The sequence below is a fragment of the Emiliania huxleyi genome, assembly GCF_000372725.1.
Source record: "Emiliania huxleyi CCMP1516 chromosome Unknown EMIHUscaffold_206, whole genome shotgun sequence".
In the NCBI taxonomy this organism is placed as follows: domain Eukaryota; phylum Haptophyta; order Isochrysidales; family Noelaerhabdaceae; genus Emiliania; species Emiliania huxleyi.
This window is the reverse complement of record NW_005200543.1, coordinates 142,385-166,499: the sequence shown is the minus strand read 5'-3', so window position 1 is coordinate 166,499 and position 24,115 is coordinate 142,385. Positions and strand designations below refer to the sequence as shown.

At 66.5% G+C, this 24,115-nt stretch overlaps 7 protein-coding genes across 7 annotated transcripts; 3 read left to right on the top strand and 4 right to left on the bottom strand.

Annotated features, from left to right (window-relative positions):
- Nucleotides 1-1,247: 1,247 nt before the first annotated feature.
- EMIHUDRAFT_114078 (hypothetical protein) lies at nt 1,248-3,349 on the bottom strand (the record flags this gene model as incomplete). The annotated part of the gene is made up of 6 exons (XM_005781161.1): nt 1,248-1,446; nt 1,728-1,832; nt 2,202-2,254; nt 2,347-2,397; nt 2,470-2,814; nt 2,921-3,349. 6 exons carry the CDS (start codon nt 3,347-3,349, stop codon nt 1,248-1,250), a joined length of 1,182 nt encoding a protein of 393 aa, XP_005781218.1.
- Nucleotides 3,350-5,923: 2,574 nt separating this feature from the next.
- On the top strand, nt 5,924-7,681 carry EMIHUDRAFT_418523 (hypothetical protein). Its single transcript, XM_005781160.1, has 4 exons — nt 5,924-6,588; nt 6,718-6,797; nt 6,867-6,955; nt 7,178-7,681. Exons 1-4 carry the CDS (start codon nt 5,936-5,938, stop codon nt 7,586-7,588), a joined length of 1,233 nt encoding a protein of 410 aa, XP_005781217.1. The 5' UTR covers nt 5,924-5,935; the 3' UTR covers nt 7,589-7,681.
- Nucleotides 7,682-11,710: 4,029 nt separating this feature from the next.
- On the bottom strand, nt 11,711-15,059 carry EMIHUDRAFT_114075 (hypothetical protein; the record flags this gene model as incomplete). Its single annotated transcript, XM_005781159.1, has 6 exons — nt 11,711-12,190; nt 13,698-13,922; nt 14,081-14,251; nt 14,369-14,491; nt 14,705-14,812; nt 14,922-15,059. The coding sequence occupies 6 exons, from the start codon at nt 15,057-15,059 to the stop codon at nt 11,711-11,713; spliced, it is 1,245 nt and encodes a 414-aa protein (XP_005781216.1).
- A 1,387-nt stretch (nt 15,060-16,446) lies between these two features.
- On the top strand, nt 16,447-17,297 carry Lhcf65 (light harvesting protein; the record flags this gene model as incomplete). Its single annotated transcript, XM_005781158.1, has 2 exons — nt 16,447-16,540; nt 16,669-17,297. Coding segments are annotated over 2 exons (574 nt in total), but the record flags the coding sequence as incomplete, so codon positions are not given.
- Nucleotides 17,298-17,481: 184 nt separating this feature from the next.
- On the bottom strand, nt 17,482-19,049 carry EMIHUDRAFT_234622 (hypothetical protein; the record flags this gene model as incomplete). Its single annotated transcript, XM_005781157.1, has 3 exons — nt 17,482-17,633; nt 18,008-18,407; nt 18,477-19,049. 3 exons carry the CDS (start codon nt 19,047-19,049, stop codon nt 17,482-17,484), a joined length of 1,125 nt encoding a protein of 374 aa, XP_005781214.1.
- Nucleotides 19,050-20,010: 961 nt separating this feature from the next.
- EMIHUDRAFT_114073 (hypothetical protein) lies at nt 20,011-20,676 on the bottom strand (the record flags this gene model as incomplete). Its single annotated transcript, XM_005781156.1, has 1 exon — nt 20,011-20,676. One exon carries the CDS (start codon nt 20,674-20,676, stop codon nt 20,011-20,013), a length of 666 nt encoding a protein of 221 aa, XP_005781213.1.
- A 130-nt stretch (nt 20,677-20,806) lies between these two features.
- Nucleotides 20,807-23,983, top strand: PYC (pyruvate carboxylase). The gene is made up of 7 exons (XM_005781155.1): nt 20,807-21,324; nt 21,630-21,688; nt 21,875-21,982; nt 22,246-22,425; nt 22,648-23,313; nt 23,386-23,514; nt 23,623-23,983. The coding sequence occupies exons 1-7, from the start codon at nt 20,871-20,873 to the stop codon at nt 23,734-23,736; spliced, it is 1,710 nt and encodes a 569-aa protein (XP_005781212.1). The 5' UTR covers nt 20,807-20,870; the 3' UTR covers nt 23,737-23,983.
- Nucleotides 23,984-24,115: the final 132 nt, after the last annotated feature.

Sequence of the window (24,115 nt, the reverse complement as noted above, 5' to 3'; positions counted from 1 at the left end):
GCACTCCTCGTTGAGCCTAGCGGCGCCCGTATCGCCCACGCCAACATTCTTCTTCTTCTTCTTGCCCTTCTTGCCCTTGGGCCCTTGCTGCACTTAGCCGCTCAACCTCCGCCAGCAGCAGCTCCTTGGCATGCCGCGCCGCCTCCATCTGCTTTGCTTCCCACGCTGCCGCTTTCTCTAAAGCAGCGCCGCCACTAAGCGGCGCAACCAAGTTCTCGCATTGTTTGCATGAGCACGTGTCCTGCTTGGCGCGGCGCACAATCCGCGCGCGGCGAGTGAGGTGCGTGAGAGCAGAAGACTGACAGCAGGAGCTGCAGGAGCTGCAGGAGCTGCGCGGGTCGGATGGGCGGTGACGCCGTCGAGCGACGGCGCAAAGGTCAATCGCTGCTGCTGCGCCAACGAGAGCGGCGACACGAGGCTGCTGGCAGCTGGCAGAGCGAATCGCGATTCCGGCGGCCGCCGTCAGCCCGCCGACACCGACGGCCTGGCTGAGGTCAAACTCCTCCACACGTCGGACCAGCCATGCGTCGGCCACGGCGACGAGACGTCTGTATGCAGACAGCCCGACACCCGGGCGATAGAACATGCCAGCTGGGCTCTTCCACAGGGCTCTCGTGGCCCGTGGCGCGAAACCCAGGTGAATAGGGCGGGCTGCGGCGGGCGCAATAACTATTCACAGCTTATGAAAACCGGAAACACTAGAGTCTGCAGAAGAGTTCGAGTGGTCTTCGTGCTCAGAAGGATTGAGAGAGCTCTATTCACACCCTTTGTGCGTTGAAGACCACAGGCAATGCCCGTTTACACCCAACCGACGAGTCGCTGGGCCCTCTCTGACCTGAGCCGGAGCCCTTTAAGACTTGAACAGTTTTTTTGGTCTTTAAAGCAAAAGGGGCCGGTAACCCGTATCAAGGTTTACCACACACAAGACACACACACACACACACACACACACACACACACACACACAGAGAGAGAGAGAGAGAGAGAGAGAGAGGGGGGGGGGGGAGGGAGGGAGGGAGGGAGGGAGGGAGAGAGAGAGAGGGAGGGAGGGAGAGAGAGAGAGAGAGAGAGACAGAGAGAGGGAGAGAGAGAGAGAGAGAGAGAGAGAGAGAGAGAGAGAGAGAGAGAGAGAGAGAGAGAGAGAGAGAGAGAGAGAGAGAGAGAGAGAGAGAGAGAGAGAGAGAGAGAGAGAGGATCAGACAGACACGAACCAGTGATAACGCCGCGCAGTTGAATGGAGCCCTCCCTCAGTTTCGCTCCCTCAGCGTCTCCGCCTCCTTCGCCTTGGGCCCCGTCGACGTCATGGGCGGAGCCGGGACGCGCCGCGCCGCCAGCGATCCGCCCGCCGCCTCTTCGCCATCTGTAGCCACCACGCCGCCGCTGGGCGCCGCCTCGCCGCAAGCGCCGCCTCGTGGCCGCTGCCGGAGCCAGATGTTCATGCCCCACCTACGGGAAGGTTCCTAGAAGGTTCCTAGAAGGTTCCTAGAGGACGAGCCAGAGTTCATGCCCCACTTGCTTCCGCGTTCGACCGGCTCGCCCGCGTGCAGCGTCCGCGCGTCGAGCAACCCGCGCCTGCTGGCAGCTTCCTTTCTGTGGCAGCGGTCCGCTCGCTGCGCCCTCGCGGCATCGCGCCGAGGCGGGCGCTTGAAAGTGTGCCACAGGAGCTCGCCACGTCTCTGCTAATCCTCTGGCTAGATCTCTGCTCCATCTCGGCTACATCTCTGCACTTGTCGATGTTGTGCCAGAGCAGCGCGCTGCCGCAGACCGGAGGCACCCGCAGCCCCTCGCGGCCGGCGAGCGGGAAGTGGGTCTGCCCGCCCGCGCCGGCGCAGCTGTTCAGGTAGACAAAGACCGAGACGAGGCGGTTGCCTGCGCCGAGCCCGCAAGAGTGGCCGACTCGGAGGGATCGGGATGGCGCGAGATCGCAATCTCGTGAGCGAGATCGCAATCTCGTGAGCGAGATCCCAATCTCGTGAGCGAGATCCCAATCTCGTGAGCGAGATGGGACAACCTCTCTGCCGACCTCGCTCACTCGTCACGCCGGGGACGCGCCTCCGCCGGGCACGCAGCCTACTCCTGCTGCTCCTGCTGCTCCTACCGCTCCTACTGCTACTGCTCCTACTGCTACTGCTGCTGCTACTACTTCCTGCTGCTGCTACGACTGCCACGCGCCTCCGCCAGGCAGCAGCTCGCGCGCGGACTTGACGTCGCGGCTGGTGAAATGGTCGAGGTGGTGGCCGTACTGCTGCCCCGCCTACACGGACATGTCTCGGACATGTCGTGGACGTGCCGCGGGGAGGGCGTAGAGGCCGACTGCAGCCCCGCCGTATAGTGCACCACTTGCACCTCCTCTGCATGCGCCGCCGTCAGCCCGGTCAGCCAGCAAGCGCGCTCCACCTGTCCGCAGGAGTGGGTGTGACGAGACGCCGTCAGCCGCACGCAGCCCTCAAGTGCTCTCTTTGTCTCCACCGCCGCGGCCAGCACGGCGTGCTCGCTGCCGACGCAGCACCAGCGGTTCGAGCGGCCAGAGACGCGCCTGCGAATCAAGAAAGCCGCAACCATGCGGCAGGAAGGCTTGGGAGCGCGGTTCGAGCGGCCAGAGACGCGCCGCGTCTCGTCCGCCGGCGGCGCCTCCCCCTCCTCCGCGTCGGCGCCGTCGGCCGCCTCGGTCTCGTCCTCGACTGTGTCTTCGTGGCGGTACTCGCCTCCGCCGCTGCTGCGGAGCCAGGTCCGGCCGCTGCGCCGCGCGAGGGCGACGACCGCCGCCGCCTCGGCGGGCGAGAGGAAGTTGCGCACGAGCACGATCCTCGGGTCCTCGTGGAGCAGCGATCTCGGGTCAGCTCGTGCGATCTCGTGCGATCTCGTGCGGTCTCTCGTGCGGTCTCGTGCAGTCGTGCGGTCTCGTGCGGTCTCGTCTGACCTTGTGCAGCAGCGAGAGGTGCATCGGATGGCCCCGTGCGAGCGCGACGCATGAGGCCATCGGCGAGCCGCGGCCGAGGTGCATGAAGAGCGGCTCGGAGCGGCGAGACGCAAGGCGGTTGGCGAGGCGGCGCCAGCGCTCGTCCCCGTCGTCCGCGTCGGGAATGTCCGCAGGGCGTGTCCGGCTGGCGGTGGCGGCGGCGGCCATAGCGGAAGAGGCCGGCGACTGCAGCGATAGCGCTGGCGGAGGCTCCAGCCCGAGGCTGCGACCACGCTCAATGAGCTCCTGTGGGATCGAGCCTTGCAGCATGCACAGCGGCACTCCAAGCTCGAGCGCCTCTCCCGCAGTGACGGAGCCGACTCGCGTGTCGTGCGCCGCGAGCGCTTCCGGGGTGAGCGCGCCGAGGCTCACCGTGACGGCCTCCGCCATCGCGTGACACGTGACACACACAGCGGCTCGTCGAGCTTTTGCGGGCGATCAGATTGAAGAAAAACCTAGGCGAGCGCAGGAATGAAAATGCGAGGGTGACTAAGGGCTCTGTCCGCAAGGCGCCCGCGTCGCGGAACCATTGACAATCCGAATATTGATGAGTAGGTAGGAAGGCGAGTGAGTGAGTGTGAGTCCGCTCTCTCTCTCTCTCTCACACACACACACACACACACACACACACACACACACACACACACACACACACACACACACACACACACACACACACACAACAAACGTGCACGGCGACAAGGAGAAACCAGAGCTCACCCCGGCAGTACAACGAGGGGTACGAGGTCGACCTCGGTCCTCGCGGAACCCCACGCTGGCCCGGGAGGATGCGATGAGGTGAATGAAGTCAAGCTCTGGACGTCCCTCCTCAAGACCTCCTCGGCGGGCGTCGGCAACGCCCAACGCCTCGAGCGGCGGCACGCCCGCCTCCGTTGGCCACTCCTACGCCTTCGGCAACACCGAAGAGAAGGCCCGCCGCCTAAACATGGGCTGCAAGGCGCGCGGGCAGCCCGGCCAACCCTTCGACCACAAGACCGCGGCCACGGCTACGTCAAGGCGCATCGCGGTTTCTACCACGACGCGATCTTTGTCAAGCGCAACAACTTCAACCTGCTGCTCCTACCACGAGACGTTCGGCGGCGGCTTCTCGCCCACCGCCGTTCTCAAGCTGCGCCGCCTCGCGCGCAAAGTCGCGCGCGGCAGCGTCGACCGCACGGCCTACTCGCCCAAGTACTCGCTCTCTTTTATGTCCCACCATGCAGAGCGCATCTCTCTCTCTGTTGTGCGAGGCGTGAACCGCGCCATTCGCTCTCACCTGGCAACCCTGTCTGCACGTCTCGCGCGCGCGTAAACAGGGCAAAGTGAATGAAATCAAGCTCTGGACGCCCCTCCTCAAGACCTCCTCGCCGGGCGTTGGCAACGCCTCGAGTGGCGGCACGCCCGCCTCCGTTGGCCACTCCTACGCCTTTGGCAACATCCGAAGAGAAGGCCCGCCGCCTAAACATGGGCTGCAAGGCGCGCGGGCAGCCCGGCCAACCCTTCGACCACAAGAACGGCCACGGCTACGTCAAGGCGCATCGCGGTTTCTACCACGACGCGATCTTTGTCAAGCGCAACAACTTCAACCTGCTGCTCCACGAGACGTTCGGCGGCGGCTTCTCGCCCACCGCCGTTCTCAAGCTGCGCCGCCTCGCGCGCAAAGTCGCGCGCGGCAGCGTTGACCGCGCAGCCTACTCGCCCAAGTACTCGCTCTCTTTTATGTCCCACCATGCAGAGCGCATCTCTCTCTCTGTTGTGCGAGGCGTGAACCGCGCCATTCGCTCTCACCTGGCAACCCTGTCTGCACGTCTCGCGCGCGCGTGAACAGGGCGTACGACATGTCTCGTGTAGACTCCTCCTGGGTCATGGTACTTCAACTTCACTCTCTCGCATTACAAGAAAAAGAAATCGGAACACGAGCGGCACCGATGGCCTCCCACCGCATCGGCGCCCGCCTGTCTGGCCTCTCGCCAGAGCAGCTCGTCGCCTTCGTCGACGAGCAGGCGCCTCTCTGGAGCGCCGCCGCGCTGCGCGTGGCGGAGCCCGCGCAGCACCGCCGCTGGGGACGACACGCTGCGGAATCGGATCGAGCCCATGCACGGGCAAAGAAGGACGCTGCATAAGCGGTTGGAGAGGCAGCCGGCGTCTGCCGTCACAACGAGTCCCAGCGCTGGTTGGTCGGCTCGCCCGAGGACTGCTGTCGCGGACCCTCCCGTCGTGACGCAGCCTCCGACGAGCTCTGCAACCGAGGAGAGTGAGGGTGCGCCTCCCCTCACTGCTGGCCTGGCTGCGCACCGCCCCACAAAGCACCCCCTCGAGCATCTCTACAAGTACAAGTACAAGGGCGACCTTCTCCAAGTCGTCAACACTCCCGGCGGCTCCGACAAGACTTTAGCCTTGGCCACCCTCCTTGCGGAGCAGGAGGAGATCCGCTCTCGGTCGGCAACGTGGCAGCTAGTCGAGAGACTCGGTAGTTGTGACCCCCCTCTGTGCTCTGAGTGAGGACAGGAGAGAGAGAGCTTTTGTGTGGTGTTGGTGTACGCAATAACGGGACAGGGTAGTCGTTCTCTCTAGCTCCCCTTCTAGCTCTTAGCATGAGCTGCGCCCTGTGTCCGACCCCTTTTGCGCAGCAACACCTTAAACTTTTAGGCCCTCCAAATTCGGGTCGGAGCGTAGCGGAGTGGGCCCCGAGTTTGAAAAGGGCGACGGACGCTTGCGTCCTACCTAGCCTCCAACAACGCCTCCCCGGCGCAGAGGGGCCCCCGGAGGGATGCTCAACCGCTCCACGCCACGCCGCTTGCGGCGGTCCTATTCCCAGCTCCGCTGAGGGCCCTTGCGTTATTTATTTTTTAAAACTCGGCCGTCCACGGTGATCATTATTTCTTTTCCCGCAGGCTGACAGCAGAGACGTCTCGCGGGCTGCCATCCCCGCCAACACCACCAACCACTGCTCGAGGCTATCCGCCTGCGATTCTCATGTCCATCGCCTCCTTCTTCAAGCGCGCCGAGTCGAGCGGCTCCAAGCGGCCGCGCGAGGAGGACGACGCCGCTCCCGCCGCTCCCAAGCCGCACGTCCGCACGCTCGCCGCGTGGAACGCCAACTCGCTCATCCAGCGCATCCAGTGCAATCGCCCGGACCTCGATCGCTTCCTTCGCGAGCACTCGCCGGACGTCGTCTTCATCAGCGAGGTTCGCTCGCCGGCGCTCGGCCCGGCCGGCTGCAAGAAGGGCGACGGCCAGCGCCGGCAGCAGGACAAGCTCTCGCGGGCGTCGCACTCGCTCGCGAGCGAGGCGGACGCCATCGCACGCTTTGTGCGCGAGCACGGCTACCGCGCGTACTGGAGCCTCGCCGAGTACAAGTACGCGGGCACCGGCCTCCTCGTCAAGGCGGCCTGCGAACAGCCGCACGCGTTGCGGCACTCGCTCGACCCCGACGCGGCCGCCGCCACGCACCAGACGGAGGGGCGCGTGATCCTCGCCTCGTTCGAGCGCTTCGACCTGCTCGGGACGTACACACCAAACAACGGCGGCAGCGAGGACGCGCACGCGCGCCGGCGCCGCTGGGACGAGGCGTGCGCGGCGCTGCTGCAGCGGAGGGGAGGAGCCGCCGCCGCGCGGCCGCTCGTCTGGCAAGGGCGACCTAGATGGGGAATACGGACCCGCGTTCAACCCTGGGGGAGCGGATTCCGCTGCGTTCCCCGCCGTACTCAGCCGTACTCGGCTGCACTCGCCCTGACTCTGGTGTCTCCACACCGCAGGCTGGGAGACCTGAATGTGGCGGCCGAGTGGGGGGATGTGGGGCCCGACCCTGGCTGGTTCCGAGACAAGAACGGGCAGGGCGCGGCGCACGCCGACGGCCGAGACCACCCGAGATCGCCCGAGATCACCCGAGATTTCCCGAGGCTAGGCGCGGCGCATGCCGACGACCGCGGCCAGCCCGGCTTCACGCCCAACGAGCAGGCCCGCTTCCGCAGCCTGCTGGCCGCCGGGGGGCTGGTGCGCACCTCGCCTCCTCCCCCTCCTCGCCTCCTCCGCCGCCTCGCCTCCTCCGCCGCCTCCTCCCTGGCCTCGCCTCCTCCGCCGCGTCACCCCAACCCTGACCCTGACCCTGACCCTGGCCCTGACCCTGACCCTGACCCTTACCCTGACCCTGACCCTGACCCTGGCCCTGGCCCTGACCCTGGCCCTGACCCTGACCCTGACCCTGACCCTCCCCAGGTGGACGCCTATCGCACGCTCCACCCGGTCGCCAACTGGGCGACGGACGTGACGTGGCGCGGCTGCGCCGGCAAGGACGGCCCCCCCGCCGCAGGCCGCTACTACGCAAAGGGGATGCGAATCGACTACGTGCTCGTCGACAGGAGGCTCGCGGGCAGCGTCGTGCGCGCCGAGGTGCTTGGCGGCGGGGCGGAGAGGCGCGGGTTTCTAGGGAGCGACCACTGCCCTCTTCTCGTGGAGCTGGCAGCGGGGGAGGAGGCGAAGGAGGGCGACGGAAGCCGCGCGGCGGAGGCGGGCCACGCGAGAGCAGCCTCTGCCACGGGGAGCGCCCCACATGACGCCCGGCCCCTGGCGGACGGCGATGGTCTTGGTGCCGGTGCGCGGTGGCCAGTCGGTTCTTCGTCGAGCTGACGAGACGTGAGACTGTTGAGAGATGAGCCGAGAGCCGCGCGCGGTGCACAACATGATCAATGTTACCCCTTAAAATTAGTGAGTATTATTTACCAGTCGCGGCAGTCTCGAGTAAACGAGCAGTAAACACAACGCTTTGCGGTTGGTGCACCCCTCACACTGACACATTCCCCTCATCCCTTACCCTTGGCTGAGCACATCTACCTGCGAGCTAGTCTCTCCGCATTCTCTCCCCTAGTCATCCGCCCGCGCCGCGCGCCATCTAATCATAGTAATGGGCGTCTAGTGCAGCCACTGACAGAGCTATTCCAAAGGAGCGGTCGATGCCTCGCCTAGAGTTCGGGTGGACTTGCGCACTGCTTAGCCCTGAGGGGGGAGTGTGTGTGAGGTGGCCCTTTAAAGACCCCGTGGTGCGTGGACCAACACCAATGCTTCACCAAGCTAGACTCGCGAGTCGACAGGTGCTGGCTTGCTGCCCACCTCTGTGACTGTGCTGCTACGACGGTGTACGGACTACGGTACCCGTCGTGCCGTCGATAGGAGTCTGACGGACACTGTGAGAGGATCGCTGAGACGATGTCTGAATGAGAGTGGTGAGGCACAGACCACAGTACTCTTGCGCAAAAAGCGGCTAGTAGTGAGTCGCCCGTATCCGCGATTTTTCGAGGTCATGCACTTGGAGCACTTCTCTTGGAGTGCAGTCATCAACCGCACATCCAGGGCCGGGGAGCTGAGAAGCGCACCCAGCGGGCCGGATGATTGGTATCGTTCATGTATCTTTTATTCTGGCGTTCGGCGCGAAACCGTCGGCGCGAAACCGTCATATTTACTGGGTTCGCCTGAACGCGGCGGGGGTTCTCCCAGATCAATGAGCGACAAGCCAACCTCGCCACCCCCGTCGAAGGAGTTCGTGGACGGTCGGCGTGCGGCGTGCGGCAAGCTGGGTGGACCACCCATCTCGCTCATCGATCTGTGGCAGCCGTGGCCCAACTCGCCCATCTTCGACTTCAAGGTTGTGAGGCCGGACGGTAGCGCCCTCGCACACCAAGAAGCGCTCCTGCTCAATACACTCAGCATGTCGCGGGTGGTGCGCTTCCGGCAACAGCTCGAAGGCGCCGATTGGAGGTCGCTGTCCGGATGTAAGGGCTGGCTCGCCAACAACCTCTACAAGTTGGTGATGACCGACGCGGAGAATACCATCCCGCCAGTCTACTGCGTGGGCGTGTGCGGCGGCGACGGCATCTGCTGCAAGGGCCGAGACCGCACGGCGTCGGTGCGGCAAGGAGACCCGAAGGTGCTGCCGCTGGTCATCCGGCATGTCGTCTGCTGCCTGCGGGCGCCGATGTGCCTCCGACACGATCAGTTCGTGGTGCCCGACACGGAACTGGTCACGAGCCAGAAGCTGCCTCCCACCCTGGTCGGCACCGGGCACGTGGCGCCCTGGTGCACGTTGTGCATCGCCGGCACCTGGGAATCGACCTACCGCCAGACGCTCACGCTTGCAGCCGACCAGGGCGTGGAGGCTCCCGCCAACCAGCGCATCGGGCGGGCCGACGCCGCGTAAGGCCGCACGGCTTCAAGAATCGGAAATTTGTTTTGGACTACTCGGCCGCTGTAGCGTCGCTAGCGCACTAATATCGATTTTGTTTTTTGCGTGTAAACCAGCCCTTGGGCGACGTTCGCCTTCGCGGGCGAACTGGTGAACTGGTTCATGAACTGGTTCGCGGTGAACTCGCGGTTCGTTCGGTTTCGGAGTTCGCTGTGGACGGCATCCCCTTGGTTCGCTGCATCGGTTCGGTCGTTCGCCGCCTTGGGCGCCGAGCCCTCGAACTAGAGTTCGTGAACCGCCGAGCCTTTTCCGTTTTCTCCTCCCCCCCGACCCTCTTCATACCCGCAGGCCAAGGAATACCAGGGAAGTTCGTCTGAACTGCGAACGAACCGCGAACGAACCGCAATATTCAAATCTATTTTTAGCCCCCCGCTACCCAGTTGCACTCGTGCGACGTAGCGGGGGGCCACGACTACGTTTACGAAAACATAAGTAGTCCCGCGAGGATTCTTTTTCCGGCCCCGAACCCCATTTTCCACTGGGGGGACTTTTTCGAAGCAGATTTCACGGGCGTTCGAAGCGACTTGCTCAAACCCGTCATGCTTCCTTCGGTCTCGACTTGAGTGCCGCTCGACTGGCGATGAAGAGCGACCCGTAACGCGCACTTGTCGTCCTCCCTCCTCGCCACATGACGGCCGCCCCCCGACACCAACAGTCGCGCTCCGCACGCCTTCAAGGTCAGCTGCGGCCAAGCGACGATCGGCTCGCTCCGATCGCTGGGCGCGGTCACTCTCCGACCCATCACCCGCCTGCCGATCACCTGTCCGCCTCGCCGCGCGCGGGCCGCTCGCCTGCTCGCCACTGCCGCCGCGCGTCCCCGCGCCGCCACGCTTCCCTGTGCACCTGACCGCGCTCGAGCTGCGCAGACGGCGCGCGCTCTGGCAGACAGAGCAGCGGCCGCCCAGGCGGTCGCTGCTCCGCCCCGTCCGAATCCGTCCGCCCGCGCGTGCCGCTGCCGCCGCCGCCGCCGCCGCCACCGCCGCCGCCGCCGCCGCCGCATGTGTATGTCGTATATGTGTGTGCAGTGTGGACTTGTGTCACACTTGAGCCTCTATCTATGATTAGTAGACCGGTACTCGGGTTTGGATGGTAGCGGGGGGCCCCGCCGGAGGCTGGTTACTGATTTTGGCTCTGCAGCCAGGCCTGCCACCCTGTAGAGGCTGTAGTCCCTGGTTGCCTACTAGAGGCCTAGTAAGTACGCCTGGACGCCTCGGGGAGCCCCCGCCCCCCAGTCTACTCGCCATTCAGAACGCACGGCGCCCAGGCACCACAGGGCGGCCCTGCCTGCTCACAGCGCAGCCGGCACCATCGGGACCCTAGAGCCTAGTCCTCGGAGCGGCCCAGCTGCGGGAACCGCTCTGGGGCGGGTCGATGCCGACCTTGAGCAGGTAACGGCCGGAGCCGCCGTGGGCCGAGCTCGGCTCCGACAGAACGAACCCGAGCACTGATTTCTTTTTCCTAAGTTCGAACGGAGTTCACGAACCTCGCAGTTCGTTTTCGCAGTTCGCGAAATCCGCCCCTTCCCTCCTTCTCGTCCCGGACGACTGGCACCGGCGAAATACCCCCCCCCGACCCCTCTCGCAGGCGACACATCCCCTAAAGCGGCACTTTTTCGGTGCTGGTAGCCCCCCCAAAACAGGCGCGCGCAGCGCGCCCAGGGGCGCCGCAGGCGCCCCAAGCGGCGCGGAGCGCCGCCGCAGGCGGCGGACAGCAGGTGCGCGAAATTAAACGCCATTTTCGGCTCCGCGGTTTTGCCACTAACATTGAAATCCGGTACAAAACGACTTAGCCGAAACAACAGACAGACAGACAGAGAGCACACACGTTCGAGACGGGGGTGCGCCGACCACCGTCGCGGACCCAGTAGAGCTAGATGGTCCCACATGATGCGCCCTTAGCCTCTGAGCTCGTCCTAGACGTTTTAGGGAAGCGTGGGCAGACCAGAACGCGGCCACGGCGACGCTCCGAGGCTATCAGCAGCGCTGGCGGCGATCGTGGCGACGGCGCCTCGCCGCTGCAGCGGCACAGAATCGAGGAAGTGGCGTTGGTGGCAGCATCAATGAGATATGAAGGCGGCCGTAATGCTGGTGGCGCCTTCGAGGGCGGCGGGGAGGGCGGTAGCAGCGACGGCGGTCGAGTCATGTGGCAGGGGTGGCAAGATGCAGCAGGGAGGCTTGAGTTAGCGACGCGGGGCGGTGGCGTGCCAGCAGGTAAGCGGCGGCGGCGGAGAGCAGGTGCGCGAAATAAAGGCCAATCTTGAGATATCCATTTTGCACCACCTTTGGATTTCTGGTACAAATTGACTTGTGGATCTTGAAGGCACGCGCAAGAGCGCACCAGGCAAGTTGACTCAACCTCGGATCTCGCTGCCGCTAAGCGTGGCGTCGATTATCAAACGAGCGGTGACAGTAGCGGTGGCAGCGGCGGCAGCGTCGACAGGAGCACCTACTGCAGTGTCAAATGTGAGCTGGGAGGCGGGAGGCAGATGCAATAGGAGCGGGAGAGTGAGATCGTCAGCCAGCAAGGCAGACCTTTACGGCGCGGCTGCGGGCGCGTTTGCAGTGACATGCGATCCATGTGGCAGCAAAGGCACGGCGGGAGTAGCGCGTATGCAGGCTGGTGAGCGAGGGTGGCGCGTCGCGAGTGGCGGTGCAGCCAGTCGGTGGCGGGTGCTGGCGACCGGCAGAGAGATGCAGACGGCGCGAGAGATGACCCTGCGGAGAGGCGAGGTGACGGGCGATCCGCGACGGTGGGAGAGGGCTGAGCATCGCCATGTCTCGCTCCGGCACCATCTTGCCGAAGCGCAGGCCCGGGAAGGCGGTGTTTTTGATGTAGCGGAGCCGCGCCGTGTCGTGCTTGTTGTACCGCCCTTGGCGGCCGGCGTAGCGCTGGTGCACACCGTGCAAGATCGACTGCAGCTCGAGCTGGTGGCTGACGATGTCCTCGCCGCTCTGCAGCGCCGGCGACAGGCACATGGCGCCAGCAGAGGAGATCTGCGAACAGGGCGAGTCGACGCTGGCAGGTCAAGCAGCGTCGACTCGCTACCAGCAACGAATGGGTACCCTCCCCAAAGCCGACGTTTCCCTACCCGACTGGCACCTCGTCCGCGTGCAACTACCCGCGGCCAAGGCTGCGCGACGGTCAAACGCCCCTCGGGGGCGCGAACGCGGCCGGGCGATTGAGCGCATTGAGCAGTCGAGAGGCAGAGGCAGAATGCAGCCGCACGGTGGCCCAACCGAGCAGTCGAGTGGCGCGAGGCGAGTTAGGCAGCGAGTTCCATCCCCCAACTCTGTCTCGGCCATCCAGGACGAGCTGACTGAATTGCGATGCTCGCTGCCGGAGCCGTCCACCCCCATCCCATCGACGCCGCCGAGGAAAAAGCCATGTGGCCACCAGCCAGTGAGGTCCTCGCCTCTGCGGCCGCAGAGTGTGGCGGTGCTGGCTGAGGAGACGTGGGGCCGGCGCCTCCGAGCCTGTGCAGATGGCACGGTGGCGGAGGCGCTCTTTGCCGTAGGCCTCGCCACAGAGGGGACTCCGTCGGATCGAGTGCGGCGCCTGGCGCTCATCTTCCGGCTCGGCGAGCCGGCAAGTTTGCTGGAGCGGTGGCCGACCTCGACACTGCGAGCCGTGGCGGGCGAGGTGTCGGAGGCGTCCGCCGACAGGCAAGGAGTTGTGGCTGCTCTGTTGGAGCGCTTCTTCCCACAAAACTCGAGCCCCCCTCGGCAAGGCTGACGAGCCGAGGGCGACCGGGCCGCAGGCGACGAGTCGCTCTCGCCATTCGCACTGTCGTGCAACCATCCTGGCGCTGACGGAACTGCTCTCACTGAGGCGACGAGTCGCTCTCGCCATCCCCGCCGCCGCGCTTTTGGTGCTGACGGAACGGTCTCTATTTTCCCGCCCAAGCTGCACGCCTGCCAGAGCGCAGAGGGCCTGCCTGGGTGCCTGCGCGCCCGCCGCGGCGAGCCATGTAACATCTTTTTGAGACCATTTGTACTTTTGCCTTGAGCGTGTGGTACGTCTCGTAATCCATCACCACTTCCTTGTTGCACTGCATCTCAGATGCAACCAGAAACACATGCCAAATCGGACGCGCGGACTCGCGCCGCGCGCAAGGCCATTCCACAACGAAAACACACTCTCAACAAGTCAACAGCCACATCAGACAACAGGGCCCCGCTTCCAAGCCAGAGCAGAGACACGGACGCCACCGCCAGTAGTGAGCTGACAATGCATGCCGTGCATGCCGTGCATGCAGTGCAGACTGCATGGTCCATGTGCGGCGGGAGGACGACACGTCGCCGAGCGGCTCAACAGCGTGTCGACTCGCCAACCTCGGCTCACTAGCTCTCTCACCATGAGGACAAGTCATGGGTGAGCATCATGACCGAGCCTGGCGAATCCACCAGCGTACGCCCGCCCAGCACAGTTCCAATCGATGCGTTGAAGGTGGAGGCGAGCGTGTACGTGCACTTGAGCAACTCGCTCTGCCAAAGCGCGCACACGGGCGCAAGTCAGTAAGAGGGCGGCTAGGTGGGAGAGCATGTCGCCACGGCCGTCTGTGCTGTAGTGGGCAGCAGGAGGGCGTGCGCGCGCCAGGTCGACGTCGCAAAGTCGCGCCAGTTCTTCAGTATGGCACGTCTCCGCCTCGAGGTCGCTGAGAAAGTGCCACGTCGCCATGATGGAGGCGGCGGCCACTGTGAGAGGGCGATGCTCGAGCGGGTGCGCCTGTGAGAACAGCCGACCGGTCGGAAGGTGAAGAAGCTATGCCGCCGTTCACCGAGTTGCCTGGCGCTGGCTGGTGCCGCGCCGTGCGAACTGCGGACCTCGCCGTGGGACTGGCGGCGGCGGATCTTGTGTGGTGGGGAGGGAGGGCGGAGAGGCACCTCGTAGGATTCCAGGATCATCTCTTCGGCTATCCTCTGCGTCTGCCCGGTGGCGCTGACGAGCTCTAGCAGCGGTGGGAGCAGCGCGTGCGGCGTGATCACGTTCATGTCCCACCCAAGGGATTCGGCGATGTGCCGCTCCGCCGCCTTGACCGTTTGCTTGGCGCAGCCCTGCGCAGGGCGAAGGTGGTGCGATTGGAAGGCGGTGGGACTGAGCGGCTCGGAGCCCCCCCCCCCCCCCCCCTCTCGGATGGGTCTCGGAAGACTCTCTCGGAACTGGCTGTCGACCTTGGGCCCGCCGACCTCAAACAGCTCGCAGAGCTCGTCGAGCTGCGGGCAGCAAACGTCGCAAAACTTCGTCGCCAGCAGCAGGCACACCGCCGCGGTCAGGTTGACGTTAGAGAGCGAGGCCTGTCGGGAGCAAGGGAGCGTCCCGAGGTGAGTGGGTGGTGGCGAGAGGAGATACCGACCAGACGTGCTGGGGTGATGGGAGGCGGTGATGGGAGGCGTCAGCGGTGTGTGGCGGCGAAACTGTGGCTGACGCCGGCGACCAGACTTGCGGCGGCGACGGTGGCTGCGGCGGTGGCGCCGGCGAGGATGGGTGTGCGACGGGGCAGGTGGCACCTGCGTGGCGACGTAGCGGTCCAGGTAGGCTGCGGCATGGCCCACCACGAATGGCTGCAGCGGGCGCCGATCAGACTCATCCGTGCCCGACCTAAACTCGTCGCACGCCTGGAGGCCGGCGCACGCGGACGCGAGGTGAGCGTGGGTGAGGAGTGGCGACGGGTGAAGGCGAGGGGCAGCGGCGGCGGCGCGGGTGGGTGGCGACGTCACGGCGGACCTCCCGCATTCTCCGGATGAGCTCCTTCCTCACTGGAGCAGTCAGGAGGCTGGAGGATCGAGGCCGCTTCGGCTGGGTCGCCAGGTCGCGCTTCAGCTCGGCGAGCACCGAGTGCGCGGCGCGCTTCGTTGATGGCATCGCCCGCGAGAGCTAATCGTGCCCACGGGCACACTTGTGCTTCCGTGTTGGTCGAAACCACCTCGTGGGGGGGTCGGGGAATTGATGAGCTAAGTTTGGTCGCGCCGAGGTTGAACCCGCGCATCCCGCAAGGCGCGCGATACCCCTCATACCACTTCCTTTTAAGCTTTCGCCCGTGTCTTTCCTCCCGTCCCGCGTCCACCCATAGCGCGCCAGTGTCCGAGCCTGAGTGCCTGCCTCTAGGCGGGCGCCGCGCCCGGGGTGCGTGCCCTCCGCACGCGCAAGCCCCCGGCGCTGCACGACACGTACAAGTACGCCGCACGGCGTGGCGCACCGACCCCACCGCAGCGGGCCGTGGGGGAGGGAGCAGACACGGATGGTGGTCTTCCCTCAGACAAGGGAGATCGCTACGTCGCCCTGGACGGCACGTCCCACAGGCCCGAGAGGCGGGCGGACCACACCGAGCTCGCAGAGATGCCAGCGGAGTTCGAGCGCACCCGCGCGCAGGTCCGAGCACTGCGGGACAAGGCATGGGCACGAGCCCTCGAGCAGAGGGCAAGCGACCTCTTCGACGAGATGGAGAGCGACACCGAGCACCACGAGCTCTCCGTCATCGCCGCCGCGCTGGCGGCGGCGGCGGCCCGCCAGCGGGCCGCCGCCGGGGACGTTGGGGACCCCGCCGCAAACCCCGTGCACCACCCTTCCAGCGGGCGAGTCACCTGGCCCCGCGCGGCCGAGCAATCAGCGCCTTTGAGCGCGGCCGCGCGCACCGCCAGCAGGGAGACCGGCGGGCCGCTCTACGGCGCGGCGACCCCCGGTGGCGGCGGCCGACCTCACCCTCACCCCGAGGCCGGCCCCCGCCGTGCGCCTCCCGCACCCCTCGGGCCTCAGTGCCACCATTCCGGCAACCCGCCCCGCGACAGTGGACCACACGGCTCTGGACAAGCTGCACCCCGATTTCTGATCACCCGAATGCCACGTTCGGATCGCTCCTCATCGCAAACCCCGTCAGCAGTTCACCCTCGGGTAGTTCGTAAGATCCACACACCCTGAAATCTCCAGCCGTAATTTGGAGCTCGGTTTCTCAAATCTCAAGCCCTAATTTGGCTGCAACGGATCCCTTCATCGAACACAAAAGGTGCCTGCTCGCGCACACAGCTCCCTCCGCTCGCCTGAACCCGCCCCGCCCCGGCCTCGCCCCGCCTCGCCCCGCCTCTCCTCCGCCACACCCGCGTCGCCCTCCGCCGAACTCGTCCGGCTGACCGCGCCCGCTCTTCCCCGCGCCGCAGAACAACATGATCTCCACTGTCGCCCTCGCTGTCCTCGACTCGGCCCAGGCCTTCTCCGCGCCCGCGATGCGCGCGCCGGCCCGCTCGTCCGCCGTCACCATGTTCTCCGAGGGCGACATCGGCGTCCTCCCGCCGCTCGGCGTGTACGACCCGCTCGGCCTCATCGAGACGCGCGACATGCGCCGCTACGAGGTGCGCCCCGCACCGCCCCTGCGCCGCCCCGCCCCTTCCTCCTCCGCCGTCGCCGCCTCCCCCTCCCTTCCCTCGCTCCCCATCCGCCTCGCGCGCCCTCACGCCTGCCCCGCCCCGCCCCGCCGCAGATCATGGAGGTCAAGCACGGCCGCGCCGCCATGCTCGGCTTCCTCCACGTCATCGCGCTCAAGGCGGGCGTCGTCCTCCCGGGCGCGCTCACCCTGTCGGGCACCAAGTTCTCCGACATCCCGACCAGCTGCTTCGGCTCGCTCGAGGCGGTCCCCACCTTCGGCTGGCTGCAGATCATGCTCTTCTGCCTCTTCCAGGAGACGGGCTACGGCCTCGGCCTGGCCAAGGGCCAGACCGGCGGCTACGCCTCCAACCCGGACAACAACGAGGACGACGGCGAGGTGGGCGACATCGCGGGCATCCCGTGGGTGCGGTACGACGACCCCGAGACCAAGACCTTCAAGCTGAACGCCGAGCGCCAGAACGGCCGCGCCGCGATGCTCGGCATCACCGGCTGCCTCGTGCACGAGATCCTCGGCGTCGACGCGCTCTACCCGACCGGCGGCCTGGGCGGCGCCGCGCCCCCAGCCATCTTCTGAGCCTGTCTCGAGTCTGCTCCGCCGCGCGCGCGCTCACGACGCCACCTATTAGGCGCGTGAGCGCCTGTGGTCTGTGTGCGCCGTCTGTGTTTGTGCAGTGTGGAGTTTTGGCGCTCCTCTGTAGTACAAAAGTCGAGAGACAATGCCTGCGTCCTCATCGCTCATCCACTCGTTTCTATGAGTCGAACTCGACGAACCGAACCGTCGTCCGTCCTCCACACTCACCCGTCACCGCTCACCGCTCACGCCACACGCGACCGCGGCGGGCGCGCGGGCCCGGGCGCCGCGCGGCGCGCGCGCCGCCTGCGGCGGCGCGGGGGGCGCACCCAGACGTCAGACCACAGTGATCAGTGTTCCAGTCAGAGTCACCACGCGAAAGCCGAAGCGAAAACAGACGTGGTGTCGCGTCACGTACACGCGCTCGTGGCGGCTGACGTACAACCACAAGCACTGGCACCGGCGGGGCGGCGGCTCCGCTGCGGCTCCTTCGGGGCCCGCACCCACCGGCGCGGCACAACCACAGGGCCGTGCAGTCCGTGGGACGGCATCGGAAGCGTTGCGATGCAGCCGCGGTGCCAAACCACTATACTCCGCGGCCGCTTGCGCGCGCCCGTCCCGCAATCGCCGCCACTGCCTCCGCCTCCGCAGTCGCCATTGCCGCCGCAGCTGCCGCCGCCGTCGATGTCGCCGCGACTGGCACCGCTGCCGCCTTCGCCCGCCGCGACAGCAGCGGCGGCGGCAGCCTCGTCTGCCCCCTCCAACGTCCCCAGCGCCTCCCACCCCTCTGCCTCCGCCTCCGCCTCCGCCTCCGCCTCCGCCTCCGCCTCCGCCTCCGCGTCCGCCGCCTCCGCGTCCGAACCCCCCGCGTCCGCGTCCGCGTCCGCCTCCCCGGACCCCCCCTCTACCGAAAGCGCCTCGCCGCCGCCCCACCACGGCGGCGGCTGCTCGACCCTCCACCGCCGCCCGCCCCGCCCGAAGGCGGCTGCGGCGAGGGACTGCAGCTGGCGCAGCGAGGCGGCGGCGAGGAGCGCCTGCCGCAGCGCGTGCGGGTCCCAGTGCGAGTGCTTGTATGCGAGTCGCGCGCCCGCCCCGCTGCGGCCGAGCATGTAGCCCAAGTGCGCTCGCGCGTAGTCGAGGCTGGGAGGCGGGTGAGCGGTCGCCAGATCGAGGTACTCGAGGGCGAGGCCCCTCCGGTCGGACGTGCCACACCGCCGCCCCGTCGCCTCGCGCGCGAAGAGGGCGGGGTCTGCGAGCAGCGCCTCCGCAACCATCACGCCCGCCGCGCCGGTGGCGGCGGCCGCGGCGGCCACGTCGGCAGCGGCGCGGACGTTTCCGTTTGTGAGGGTGGGGATGCGGAGCGAGGCGGCCAGCGCGGCCACCGCCGCGAGGTCCGCGGGGCCGGATCGGCGGCGGGTGGCCGAGCCGCGCAGGCGGCCGTGGCAGGCGACAAGCTTGCATCCCGCCCGCTGCAGGCCAGCCGCAAAGGCGAGCGTCTGGTCGAGCGAGTCACAGAGCCGCACCTTGCAGGTGACCGGGACGGAGAGGGCGGCCGCGAGCGCGTCGACGATGGCAAAGACGCGCGGCCAGTGGTGATCGTCGAGGAGGTACGCGCCGTACACGCCCTCCTTGGCCCTCGCCTGCGGGCAGCCGAGGTTCAGGTCGACCGCGTCCACGTGCGTTTCGACCAGCCGCGCCGCCGCAACCAGCTCGTCCGGCTCGTTGCCGCAGAACTGCGCCACGAGCGGACGGTCGGCGGCGCCGCCAAGCTGGCTCCAGAAGAGGCTGCTCGCGTACTCGGGCTCGCCAACAAAGCGCCTCGCGTCGAGCATCTCGGTATAGGCGCAGTCCGCGCCGTGGCGCCGGCACAGCAGCCGGAAGGCGAGGTCGGAGGCGCCGACCATCGGCGCGACGACGCGCGAATGGCGGAAGGGTACGTGGGGAGTCTCCGCCATATACAGCGCGCGCGGCGGCGGACCACTGGCAGGCCCCGGGCAGCCTAGGGAAATGAAGAATTCTTGAACCGCAAGCCTCTCTCACAGCACACTGGCTATCCCTCCCTTGGGTTGTGTGTTTTCTTTCTTTCTTTTAGCACACTGGCTAGACTGAGATGAGACCGCCAGTGGATGTGGGAGTCCACCGCGCACCGCGCTGCGAGCCTGTCGTGTCCCTTGTCAGGAGCAGGAGAGCCCCACCTGTCCCCCTGATCGTCCTTCCTTCCAAAATCCTGCTCGTGCAGGTGGGGACCCTGTCCTCGTCCCATCCCTCGTTGGCGTGTCTGTTTTCTTTCTTTCTTTTAGCACACTGGCACGACAAGGGCGCGGACTGGCGCGGACTGGCACACACACCGGCTCACCACCGGAGCCGCCTAAGCGACTCCGTTAAGAACGGCAATGCACTCCGCACCATGCACAATGCCGCTCTCCCCGCACGCTAGCTCGTTCACCGTCTGCCACGCCACGGCGGTGTGGAGGACGACAGACAAACGCTGCATCTGCAGCCCGTGCCAGTTCTTGGTGGTCCATGTGACCGCACCAGGTGCTGAGCGTGCGAAAGTTTGTTGCTCAGCTGGTTCGCCGCCTCGGCCTCAGGGTGCTGCGGACCTCCTTTCCAAGGCCTCCGAAAGCCTCAAAATCAAACAAACGTAGATCGCAATCCTGCTCAAAGGAAGAATTAAGTCCGCAAAATGCTGAATTTTGTTTGTTTTTCTTTACGGGACTGGGGCGCACTGCCACTGGCAGAGTCCGGACTCCGGTGCCCAGTGTTGTGAAAATAAGAAAACAAATCCACCTCGGCCGCTCCCCCCTCGCGGCCATTCGAGGCCATGCGCCAACAGCCGCAGATCCAGATGTGAAAGGTCGGAGGTCAGAGGCTGAGCAGCTGGCTCCCGCCGAGCTTCTCCTTTGCAAGCGCGAGGTTGCGCCGGTTGAGGCCGCCGCGCGCAGTCAGCACGGGCAGCAGGTCGTAGTAGCTCTCCGCCTCCACGCCGTGCCACAGGTTGACCCTCCTCCACGCGCCGCCGCCGAGCCGCCGCAGCTTGAAGCCGAGCCCACCCGCCTGCCGCCCCGCGACCCCAAAGCCAAGCACGGTCTCCGCCGTCGCTGCCTCGCGCAGCCGCGCGTCAAACTGGAAGACGATCCGCAGACGGAGGAGCCGTCCCAGCCGCAGCACGCGGATCAGTGCGCGGCCGCTGAGGCCCGGGCTCGAGAAGGGGAAGGTGGTCGGCGCGAACGGGGTCCCGGTGTAGTCAAGGCTGTCTGCGACCGCGTGGAAGAAGCCGGGCGCCCACGTCGGGCACGAGACGACCTGCTCCGCTGCGTCCCAGTCGCAGTAGCTCGTGTCGGCCAGCAGCGGTGGGTTGAGGCCGCGGAACAGGTAGACGCCGTGGATCGGCGATGCAGCGGTGGCAGCCCCCGGGCCAAGCAGGGCCCAGTCGAGGATGTGGTCGAGGTCGTGCGGCGTCCCGGGGCTAAAGAGGTCGAAGAGGAAGAGGTGCGCGGCGAACGAGAGGAGAAAGACGCCCCACCGCATTTCGCTGAGAGACACCTCCCCGCCTCGTGTAACTCCCCAAAAAAGAATTTGACCAAACTGGCACGACATTGGTGCGGACAGGAGCGGACAGGCTTCGGAAAAAAGAAAACATCCGGCCCAAGTCGGCTCAGCTGTCGGAGCTCACTAGCGACGAGGCTGTCGCTCTGTGTCTTGTGCGCCACCCTCGCGGGGCGATGACCAAGATCTTGCTCATGCTCGCACTCGCGCTGGGCGCCGCCGGCCTGCGCTGGCCCGCTGCCGTTCCGCAGCGCCGCGCGACGTCGGGCCGCGCTGCCGGGGCGCGGCTCGAGCGCGCTGTTGGGCCTGTTGCAGTGGCGCCAGTGGAGGCGCCGAGCGTGTCCAGGTCGAGCGAGTCGGCGGTCGACGCGATGCGCGGCGCGGCGGAGGCGCCTTCGCCCTTCAAAAAGCTCATGGCCGCCAACCGCGCGGAGATTGCGGTGCGGATCATGCGCGCTGCGACAGAGCTCAACGTCGCCACGGTGGCCATCTACGGGTACGAGGACCGGTTCTCGCAGCACCGGTGGGGCGCGGACCAGTCCTTTCAGCTCGAGAAGAAGGATCCCGCCGACGCCGCCGTCCGCGCCTACCTCGACATTGAGCAGATTGTGGCGCTCGCGAAGCGGGAGGGTGCGCCAGCTCCTCTCTCCTCTCCTCTCTGTCTCTCCCCCCACATGGCCGCACTCGCCCCCTGCCATGCTTCTCTCCCCTGCCGCACCCCTCTCTTCCCTGCCGCGCCCCCGCTTCACTGCTCCGCTCACTGCTCGCCCGCTAGCCTGTCGCCGCCCTCGCCGCCGCCCGTCTATGCCCTCGTCCATGCCCTCGCCGCCCCCACCGCCCTCGCCGCCCCCACCGCCCTCGCCGCCCCTTCCCCGCCCTCGCCGCCGTCGCCGCCTCCCTCGCCCTGACCGCCGCCGCCTCCCCGTGCGGCACAGGCGTCGACGCAATTCATCCCGGCTACGGCTTCCTCTCCGAGTCGCCCGAGTTTGCGCAGGCCCGCCACTTAAATTGCTGGATACAACTCTAGAGCCATCTTACCATACTGTTCGCAACTTCACGAAGAACATCACAGAACCTCGTCTGCCATCACTGGCTCAAGAGTAGTTATCCCGACGCAAGGGCGCTGCAGAAAGAGCTTCCGGGAGCCGTCCAGGAGCCGTCCGAGACGGCTTCCTTGTAGGCGTGCTCCGACGCGGGCATCACCTTTGTCGGACCGACGGTCGCCAACCTGAAGACCTTCTCCGACAAGACCACCGCGCGGGTGGCTGCTATCGCGGCGGACGTGCCGGTGTGCAGCACACGCCAGCACACGCCAGCACACGCCGGCACTCTATCACGCCGCTGCGGTAGCACGCGTCCTTGCAGCACGTCCGCCTCGCCTTCCTGCACACAAGACCGCGACACGTCCACAACATATCCACAACATCACCACGACACGCCCACGCCATGACACCCTCCGCGACACTTCCGCGACGCGCCCACGAACATGCACATGCACATGCACATGCACATGCACATGTGCTTGTCCAGGTGGTCCCGGGCACGGACGAGCCCGTGACAACCGAGGCGGGGGCGCGCGCCTTCGTGGAGGAGTACGGCCTGCCCGTCATCATCAAGGCGGCCATGGGCGGTGGAGGAAAGGGGATGCGGCTCGTGCGCGACATGGAGGAGCTCGGCGCCTCCTTCGCCTCAGCGTCGACCGAGGCGGAGGCCGCCTTCGGGGACGGCTCCGTCTTCCTCGAGCGGTGCATCGAGTCGCCGCGCCACATCGGGGACATGTCCAGGACACGTCCGTGACATGTCCGAGACTTGTCCACAGGTACATCGAGTCGCCGCGCCACATCGAAGTGCAAATCATCGGCGACGGCAAGGTGGTCTCTCCCCCCCTCTCCCTCCCCCTGTGCGGGAGAGGCTTGGCGCGTCCCCCCTTCAACCCCCGGCCGGTGCGGGCAGGTGACGCCGTCCTCCAAGGTCGTCGGCGACCTGGCGCAGCTCATGGTCGCGCAGAAGTTGGAGCCCGACCAGCTGATCGAGCAGGCCGAGTCGCTCGCCTTCCCCGACTCGGTCGTCTCCTACTTCCAGGGCGGGATCGGCCTGCCGCCCGGCGGCTTCCCCGAGCCGCTCCGCTCAAAGGTGCTCAAGGGGCGGTCGCTCGAGGACGGGCGCGCCGCGTACGACGGCCGGCCGGGCGCGACGATGAAGCCGTACGACTTTGACAAGGAGCTCGGCCTGCTGCAGGCCTCGTACCCGAGCAACAAGGGCGAGCGCGACGCGCTCTCGTACGCGCTCTACCCGCAGGTCTTCCGCGACTGGCAGGAGCACCGCGCCGTGTACGGCGAGGTGGAGGCGCTGCCGACCGAGGCCTTCCTCCACCCGATGGCGGTCGGCGACGAGGTCGAGTTTGCCACCGAGCCGGGCCGCTCGTGGATCGTCAAGCTGGTCTCGGTGCCCAAGCCCGACGAGAACGGCCAGACGCAGGTCATCATGGAGCTCAACGGCGAGCGCTGGTTCGTGCCCGTCACCGACAACTCGGTGCAGAGCGCGACGGCGCGCGAGAAGGCGGGCGGCTCGCCGGGCTCGGTCGGCTCGCCGATGCCGGGCGTCGTCGTGGACGTCAAGGTTGTTTTTCTTTTTCTCCTGTCTCGGTCGCGTCCGCCGGCTCGTCGCTCATGCACCAAACCCTAACCCTAGGTCAAGCCGGGCGACACGATCCGCGAGGGAGAGCCGCTCGTCGTGCTCTCGGCGATGAAGATGGAGACGGCGATCCCGGCGCCCGCCTCCGGCGTCGTCGAGCGGCTGCTCGTCTCGGCGGGCGACAAGGTCGTATCTCCCCCTAACCTCCCCCCTATCTCCCCCTGTCTCCCCTATCTCGGCGGGCGCCCTGGGATCCCCCCCCCCCCCCCTGAGCCGCTCGCCGCTTGGTCATAGGTGGAGGGGGACGACCTGCTCGCACAGATCGGGGAGGGTGCGCCCAAGGAGGAGGGCGGCAGCTCCGCCAAGGGCGGCCTCTTCTCGTCGCTTTTCAAGGGCAGCGGAGAGTAGGCGAGGAGGGTAGCAGCACACCGAGAGAGGAGGGGCCCCTTGAGGGGTCGCTGTTGCGACGTATATTCGCTGGACGCGCGGCGAGCGAGAGGGAGGCAAGGTGGCGGCGCCGCCGCGCGGGGCGCGACGGTCGCGCGCCGCGCGCAAGGAAAAGTAGAGGGCAGGTGAGAGAGTCGTTGCTGCTTGCATGTATGTTGATTGTGTCCCACGATGGGTTTTGGAGAAAAGGCTTATAGGCCAGAACAAAGGTGAACACTCTCTTACAGAAAACTTACACCAGACAACGAGATCTCTCATATGACAAACGGGATATCTGCCATCGTGCATCGACCGCGATCGAGCAGGGCGTGCGTCACGGAGAGTGTTACGTACAGTGGAC

Excerpts from the sequence above, each read along its gene's own strand:
- EMIHUDRAFT_418523 (XM_005781160.1), top strand. The coding sequence starts at position 5,936 with ATGTCCATCGCCTCCTTCTTCAAGCGCGCCGAGTCGAGCGGCTCCAAG. Across the intron at positions 6,798-6,866 it reads CCGAGACAAGAACGGGCAGG|GCGCGGCGCATGCCGACGAC; the intron begins GCGCGGCGCACG and ends TCCCGAGGCTAG. Across the intron at positions 6,956-7,177 it reads TGCTGGCCGCCGGGGGGCTG|GTGGACGCCTATCGCACGCT; the intron begins GTGCGCACCTCG and ends GACCCTCCCCAG.
- PYC (XM_005781155.1), top strand. The coding sequence starts at position 20,871 with ATGACCAAGATCTTGCTCATGCTCGCACTCGCGCTGGGCGCCGCCGGC. Across the intron at positions 21,325-21,629 it reads GGCGCTCGCGAAGCGGGAGG|GCGTCGACGCAATTCATCCC; the intron begins GTGCGCCAGCTC and ends CGTGCGGCACAG. Across the intron at positions 21,983-22,245 it reads CTATCGCGGCGGACGTGCCG|CCCGTGACAACCGAGGCGGG; the intron begins GTGTGCAGCACA and ends GGCACGGACGAG.